Raw genomic sequence first — 8361 nt, 5'->3', positions numbered from 1 at the left:
TGTAATTCCCAGTCTTTAATATTCACGTATGTCTTCTTCGAGACAGAATTTCTTCAACCTCAGTGATGTTATACCTTTATCTGCTAGGCTGAAATGCCTACTATTCAATATTAGATCCCTGCCTGGGTACATAGAGACTTTTATCTAGTTACACTTTAAGCATTCTTGTTTAATTAAATACTTTATAATCTACAAGTTTATCACTCCGAGGCAGGTTTTCTAAAGTACTGGACACAGGATTGCATCAGCAGTTGTGCGAGTGACAAGTAAAGAAGTAAAATAACTTCTGTATATCTCCTTGAGATCCTCCTGATTCTCATGCAAGGGTCACATTGGCCCCTTCAGTCACAGGGACACACTAGGAGTCATGGTTAGATAATTAACACATCATACCCCAAATTTGGTTCAGTTGTACTTCTCTTGATAGTGCCTGCTCCTGTATGAACTAGCTACGTTCTTTGTTCTAGGTATACACATTTACACAAGTTCATTAGAAGACACATTGTTTCAGTGACTAAGATGAACAATGAAATCAGATTGCTCTGAGTCAGAAACCACACTTCTTCACCATTTAGTCAGCAGTTATTGTCTCATCTGCAAAATTCAACAGTGTTGATGAATGAAATGGGTTAGTAGCTGAGTGCTGATGTCTATCTGCTTCCACTTGGCAGTTTGAACCTCTAGATTAAGTTTCAGGCAAAGCTGGGAGCCTGCGCTAAAGTTTCTCACAAATAGAAATGGGAAATGATGATGCAGATGTTAGCAGTGAATAAAAGACCCTTATATTGTTCATGGCCATTCTACTGAGCCCAAAGTCAGGATCAGCTTGTTAATGTCTGTTTCCATAAGAGGAATCTTGGCTCTTTTCATGTGTGGAAGGTGCATCATGGATGAGACACATAAGCCCTTTAGCCCATTGTCCTCTCTCTGACAGTAACAGACCTTGATCCTACAGAACATTGTGTAAGGAAGTAGATGTGTAGGGGTGAGTTGACTGACCTGACGGTATCACCCAGATGCCTAAGAGCCAGAGTTGGGCTTATGTTCTAAAAAAGGTGTGTGCAGGCTTCCCAAAATACGTATTTAGCTGTAACTGTTGTAGCTTTAAAAACAACGAGAAGTTCTGTGGCACCTTAGAGACTAACAGATATTTTGGAGCATAAGCTTTCGTGGGCAGAAACCCGCTTCATCATCTTCGTCTTTGCCCACAAAAACTTATACTCCAAAATATCTGTTAGTCTCTAAGGTGCCAAAGGACTTCATGTTTTTGAAGATACAGACAAACACAACTTCCACTCTGATATTGTAGCTGTGTAGTTTTACTATCAATGTGAAAGTCCAAACACTTCCTTATTCTGGTTGAGCTTCAACTACTTCTTCTGCCATTGAGTTCCATCATCAAAGGAGTGAAGAAAACATTCCTTATCCATCTATTTTGAACTACCATGTTCAGTTCAGTTGACTCTCTTTTTGATCTTGTATCATGGGACAAGGAGAACACCTTCTCTATCTACTCTGTACCAGTCAGTATTTTAGACTTCTCCTGTCCCCTCTTGTCAACTCCACTAGAAGGTAATAATCTCAGTCTTTCCAAACTCTCTCATGAGAGTGTCCCTGGATACTTGATGATCCTCATTATTCTTCCCTGAACGCCTCTAGTTCTGCCATATCCAGTGTGAGAAGAATGCAACCAAACACACAAGTCCAGAAGAGGGTCAAAGATTGAGTTACTGGTCTAAAGACATATTTTCTGTCTGATTCCCAATCCCATTTTTTGGGTTCTTAGAGCAGAGGGATATCTCAAAGGTTAGAGCACTGGTTTTGTAAACCCAGGGTTCTGAATTCAAGCCTTTCAAAGGTTTAAAATAGTTTAGGTTCAAAAAAGGAAAAGGTCAGAAATGATGACAGGTCCTGCTGTGAGGGAAGGGGAATGGATTCAATGATCTCTCAAGGTCCCTTCCACTGATATGATATTTTTACCTTTGTTCTGTATTACGGCTTCAGGATTTTTGGGCAATGAATGTACGAAGCTGGCTATATGCTTACCTTTAAAACAATTTTTTTCTTCTCACAGCACATAATAGACGTGGAACTCCTTGCTAGAGGAGGTTGTGAAGACAAAGACTTTAACAGGGTTAAGAAAAGAACTAGATAAATTCATGGAGGTTAGGTCTGTCATTGGATATTAGCCAGACTGGGTAAGGAACGGTGTCTCTAGGCTCTGCTTGGCAAAGGTTGGAAATGGATGTCAGAAGAGGTTCACTTTGGTGATTACCTGGTCTGTTCACTCCCTCTGGTGTGTCAAGCATTGGTCTCTGTTAGAAGACAAGATACAAAGGTAATAGAGCTTTGGTCTAAGCCAGTATGGTCATTCAGATTTTCTGGATCCCAATATTTTGTTAAGATTTGATCTAGTAATAGGTTTTACACAGCTATGTACAACAACATCCAGGTCATTGCCATGAGTCTGTGCCATTAAATTTGAATCCACTCACCTTTCTGGGTTAGCTCCTTCTAAGGACTTCTGTGGACTTGGTTATGATTCAAATAATCTGGCGTACTCTGTAAATGTTGGCAACTCATTGAACAACCCTCATTTCAGATCCGTCATAATGCTAAAACCTTTATGATAATTATTTGTTATAAAGCATGTAATGCCCATTGCTGTGTTTTCCTCCTTCACAGGCACCTTGTGCATTTCCTAACCTGATTGACTCATTGAGCACCAAATGGCAGCTGTCAACCTCACCCTTGTTGACACGTCAGCATTCGTGCTTATGGGTATCCCGGGCCTGGAAGCTGCCCACCTGTGGATTTCCATCCCTTTCGCCTCATGCTACTTTATCAACCTCTTAGGAAATTTCACAGTTCTCTTCATTGTAGGCAAAGAGCAGACCCTGCACAAGCCGATGTTCCTGCTGCTCTGCATGCTGGCGCTCACGGACATTGCCACAGCTACCTCTGTCATGCCAAAGGCACTGTCCATATTTTGGTTTGATTTGAGAGGAATTACAGTCGGTGGCTGCTTCACCCAGACATTCATCCTTAATGCAGTTACTGTTATGTGCTCATCCCTCCTTCTGACAATGGCCTTTGATCGCTATGTTGCCATATGTAACCCTCTGAGATACACCACTGTCATTACTAATGGACACATAGCTAAGCTAGGCTTCTTGGGTTTAATAAGAGCTGTTCTCTTCATTCTGCCCTTGCCCCTGCTCCTGAGCAGGCTGCCCTACTGTGACAACCGCAGCATCCCCAATACATACTGTGACCACATGGCTGTGGCAAAAATTTCATGTGGGGACATCACAATTAATAGGATTTATGGCTTGGTTATAACATTAGTAGTCATTGAGATAGATGTAACACTCATTGTTATGTCCTATGGTCTGATCATCAGGGCTGTCTTCCAAATGCCCTCCAAGAAAGCCCACCACAAAGCCCTCAACACCTGCACAGCTCACATATGTGTGATGCTGATTTCTTATGGTTCCTGCCTCTTTTCCAACCTGTCATATCGGTTTGGTCAGGGAATCGCTCCTCACATTCACATCATCTTGGATAACCTCTATATCACTGTCCCACCTATGCTGAACCCTATCATTTATGGGGTCAAAACCAAAGAGCTTCGTGACAAAGTGGGCAAATATACCTGCAAAATATGATCACCTGTAGCCACTAACTTTAAAGATCAGTTACAACAAGGGGAAATATAGCTATTAATTTAGGTTGCTCTCTCCCAGTCTGGAGAAGTTCAGCAATGTGAACGTTGTCTTGGATATTCCTCACACCTAAATCCTTATCCCTCCATTATCAAGTACAGTTCTCTCCTTATCTGACTTCCCTTTCTGCCACCGTCTTTCCCAGTGTCAGCTTCCAGACCCAACCCACCTCTCACCACTACACTCTGAGTCTGACATCCAAACCACCAGAATAAGCTGAAGTTTGCTGAAGCAAGATTACTTTCTGCTGGACCTCATGTAAATGGGATTGTTGGTGAGTTGAATGAACTGAATTCAGGCTTTCAGGTTGCCATTGACAAAATAATTACATTGTTATGCTATGTACAGTGATACAATGAACAAACTGTACCTTCTTCTTCTATACCAATTTGTACAGGAAGCATGGAATATAAACAAAATATTTCAGTTAAATGTGCTGCTACAGGAAATCTGATGCAGGAATTGAGGATGTTCCTTTAAAATCCTTTGGTGAGAGTTGTGAATGTATGTGTTATTCACCGTGCTACCCTGAGTGTGAGGAGTTCCAGACCTGGAACATTCTTACTTCAGTAGCAACCACATGGCATGCACTCACCCACTTTGAATAAACAAAAGATACCATCACATATTTTCCGGTAGAGTGAAACCTACTCTTTTAGTTGCAAGGTCAAAATCTACAGTGCAGTTTATGCTAAACAGAATGGAAAGATAGGGTGTCATGAATGAATGCCTGTAAAGGGTTAAACAAAGACAGAATGTGTTCTCTGTTGGCAAGCAGCCAGGTGAGCCAATGCAAATAAAGAGGGATCTTTTGAACTGAAGCAATTGCCTCCTGAAGGGGTCTTTTCCGTCTCTGGAGTGCAGAGAGAACAAGATGTTTAATCCTGAGCAGGCTTAAGGAATCCAGTAAATATTTGGTCCACAACATGACCTGGGCACACATAAGTAAATAGAGAGCACATGTTGTGATGTGGCTATGCTTTTTTTCAGTTTGGTGAGAAATATCTGAGGCTGGCTGGTTCACTCCCCATCTGCCTCTGCACTTTTATCTGTCTTCTTTTTCAGGTGCTTTGTAACACCTTGCAACCAAATATGCTGGAACACTTTCTTGGTATGCTTTATCTTTTGTTTTGTTATTAAATTGCCTTTTAAGGCAATGATTTGAGTCCTGTGTCCACAAGAAAAGTAGGTGTATATTTATTCTTAAAACCAAAAAAGTCATCTATCAGATTACAGCTTAATCTTTTCATTCTTTTTTCCAGTCTCTCTCCTCAGGGGTAGGGGTTAAGAGTTTGGGATTACCTCACAGGGAGACATCTCAAATGTGTCTTCATTGGTTCTAAATGGAGTTTTCTCACTTGTGTGGTGGCAGCTACCTCCCAAGGTCAGTGAATCTGTGACCTTGGAAAGTTTTTAAGCAGAAACTTCTAGAGACCAGGCATTTTTAAGGTCTCTTGAGGGCCCCCACTTCCTGCACTCAGAGTGTCAAAGTATGGATCAGCCCTGAAAGGGGGTCAGAAAAGTAAATAAGTTTGATAATGAATGAAGGGATGAAAAATGTGAGTCTAGATTGCTCAGAAATTAGAAAAAAATTGGCCCTTAGGAAAGGTTATGCTCTGATAGGGATCACTGTGACAAATGTTCTCTGGAAGCTATAAATAATTGGACAATTGATTGTACTTTGGAGCAATCCTCTTCAGAGACCTTTTTCCTGATATTCTTTATGAGTAGTGGGTGAGCAACTGGCCACTGTGAACCTACTGTTAATTAGTCAATGCCGCGCCCAATGATAGATGAATATCTGGTATGTTCTAAACCATTTGCTTGTGTCTTTCTGTGTAAAATATAATAAACTGCACTGTTGGAGGAGAGTTTTAGGGGACAGACCCACTTCTTCAGACCATAGCCATACCATACATAGTGTCTGTTCTGGTCTGGCTATGGTCTGAAGAAGTGGGTCTGTCCCACGAAAGCTCATTACCTAATAAATTATTTTGTTAAAGTGCTACTTGACTGCTTTTTTGTTTTGATAGTATATAGACTAGCACGGCTCCCTCTCTGTTACTGTTGGAGGCGAGTGTGCTTATGTGCGTCTCATCCTCAATCTGACAGACTTCCTCTATTTACCTTGTGTTAGTCCTGACACTGCCTGGAGTGAAATAATTAAGTTGCTGATGCAGGGTGGGGGTTCTGAAACCCTTGGATTACAGATGGCTGTGTTAAACTATGCCATCACCTGCAAGTCTGATGGGAGGCTGCCAGATTAATATGCTTCTACCAAAGGAATGGTTTGAGCATAAACAGACATGGATGAAGAACAGAGGATTCTCAGAGCAGGTCCCATCTCAGCAGAAGTGAACTGAAATAAAATTGATGAGTAAAGCTGACAAGGCTTACAGACTGGACTGCCTGCACAATCAAAACTGGATGTACTGGTTAGCAAATACAGGCCCTTTCAAAAGTAAATATCACATGAGTGAAGTTCCAGAATGGAGCACAAGATGATGTTGTCATCCTAATCTAACAGCAGAAGGTCACACAAACGCCAGAGTCAGTGATTGATGGATGTGTAGAGTTGGGATGATTTTGGGTACCACAGCACTTATACCTTTCTAAAACACTAATTAAGTACAAATTACTAACTGTGCACCCACTGGGCAGGGTTCTGAGACATGTGACTCCTTCGGCAGAAAGGTAGGGCAAGACTAAAGAATCCAACAAATGAGTTTACTTGGGGGTAGGAATTAATTCAAGGACCTGAAGAAGCCAGTGAAGGGTGTGTGAACCAGAGGGCTTTCAAGGCAAGCAAAGCCTTGCTTCAGGAGACCAGACGAGGTGATGTGGACACATCTGTTGATTGATAACCACCTTCCCAATTTGCCAGGCTGGGACTGCCCGGGGCTAGCACACGAACTCTGTCTGTGGTTCTGAATGAGAGACTTGTGTAAGACAAAGCACAGCTTCTAATGCATGTCCTTCTAATGGCTTCCATAGTAGCGCTGTGCTTCATATGAGCCTTTTGCTACTGGTGTAATCCCCTCTCAGTAAACTTGTCACACAGGGTTATCCTGCAATACCTGCATTGTCCGTGGATTTCATCTCTTAAGAGATGGTGTATGGCTACCTCCTGCTTCCCCAACAGGGCCCCACGGGCCTGCAGGTGTTGCTGCCACTTCAGGGCTCACAGTAATAGCCCAAGCAATATGTGTAGTCCTTCTTGGTATGCAGGCTTCCTCTCTGGTGCCCATACTGGGAGAGTACATGAGCCTCCTGCAAAATAGGCATCCTCTGCGAAATTTGGAACCATGGTCCCCATGATCCATAAATCACAGAATCACAGAATCATAGGGCTGGAAGGGACCTCAGGAGGTCATCTAGTCCAGCCCCCTGCTTCAAGCAGGATCAAACCCTACTAAGTCATCACAGCCAGGACCTTGTCCAGCCGGGACTTAAAAACCTCAAGGGATGGAGAATCCACCACCTTTCTAGGCAACATATTCCAATGCTTCACCACCCACCTGGTGAAGAAGCTTTTCCTAATATCTAAACTACATCTTTCCCTCTTCAACTTCTTACCATTACTCCTTTTTCTGCCATCTGACACCACTGAGAACAATTTATCACCCTCCTCTTTAGAGCTCCCTTTCAGGAAGTTGAAGGCTGCTATTAAATCACCTCTAAGTCTTCTCTTCTGTAAACTAAACAAGCCCAAATCCCTCAGCCTATCCTCATAGGTCTTGTGCTCCAGACCCTTAATCATTTTTGTTGCCCTTCGCTGAACCTGCTCCAGCAAATCCACATCCTCTTTATACTGGGGGACCCAAAACTGGACACAATATTCCACATGTGGCCTCACCAGTGCTGAATAAAGAGGAATAACTACTTCTCTAGATCTGCTCGAAATGCTCCTGTTAATGCACCCCAGTATGCCATGAGCTTTCTTGGCTACAAGGGCACACTGTTTACTCATATCCAGCCTTTCATCCACCATAACTCCTAGGTCCCTTTCCATCGTACTGCTGCTGAGCCAGTCGGTCCCCAGACTGTAACAAAGTCTGGGATTCTTCTGCCCCAGGTGCAGGACTCTACACTTCTCCATACTGAACCGCATCAGATTTCTTTTGGCCCAGTCCTCCAATTTATCCAGGTCTGTCTGGATTCTCTCTCTACCCTCCAATGTATCTACCTTTCCCCCTAGTTTTGTGTCATCCGCAAACTTGCTGAGGGTGCAACCCAGTCCCTCATCCAGGTCATTAATAAAGATACTGAATAACACCGGCCTCAGAACCGAGCCTTGCGGCACTCCTCTTGAAACAGACCGCCATCCAGATATTGAGCCATTGACCACTACCCGTTGGGCCCGACCATCAAGCCAGCTTTCTATCCATCTTATAGTCCAAGGATCCAATCCATATTTCCTTAACTTATGCACAAGAATGTTGTGGGAGACTGTATCAAAAGCCTTGTTGAAGTCAAGGTATATCACATCCACTGACTTCCTCATGTCCGCAGAGCTTGTTACCTCGTCATAGAAGCTGAACAGATTGGTCAGGCAGGACTTGCCCCTGGTGAATCCATGTTGGCTACTTTTGATCACTTTCCCCTCTTCCAAGTGCTTCAAAATGGATTCCTTAAG

The 8361-nt window shown here is 42.9% G+C and overlaps 1 protein-coding gene across 1 annotated transcript; it reads left to right on the top strand.

Annotated features, from left to right (window-relative positions):
* The first annotated feature begins 2729 nt into the window (after positions 1 to 2729).
* On the top strand, positions 2730 to 3668 carry LOC142002572 (olfactory receptor 52D1-like). The gene has a single exon (XM_074978777.1). It carries the CDS (start codon positions 2730 to 2732, stop codon positions 3666 to 3668), a length of 939 nt encoding a protein of 312 aa, XP_074834878.1.
* Positions 3669 to 8361: the final 4693 nt, after the last annotated feature.

The sequence above is a fragment of the Carettochelys insculpta genome, chromosome 1 (genome assembly GCF_033958435.1).
Source record: "Carettochelys insculpta isolate YL-2023 chromosome 1, ASM3395843v1, whole genome shotgun sequence".
NCBI lineage: Eukaryota > Metazoa > Chordata > Testudines > Carettochelyidae > Carettochelys > Carettochelys insculpta.
Note: the sequence above shows the minus strand (reverse complement) of the source record. Positions and strands in the feature narration are given on the sequence as shown.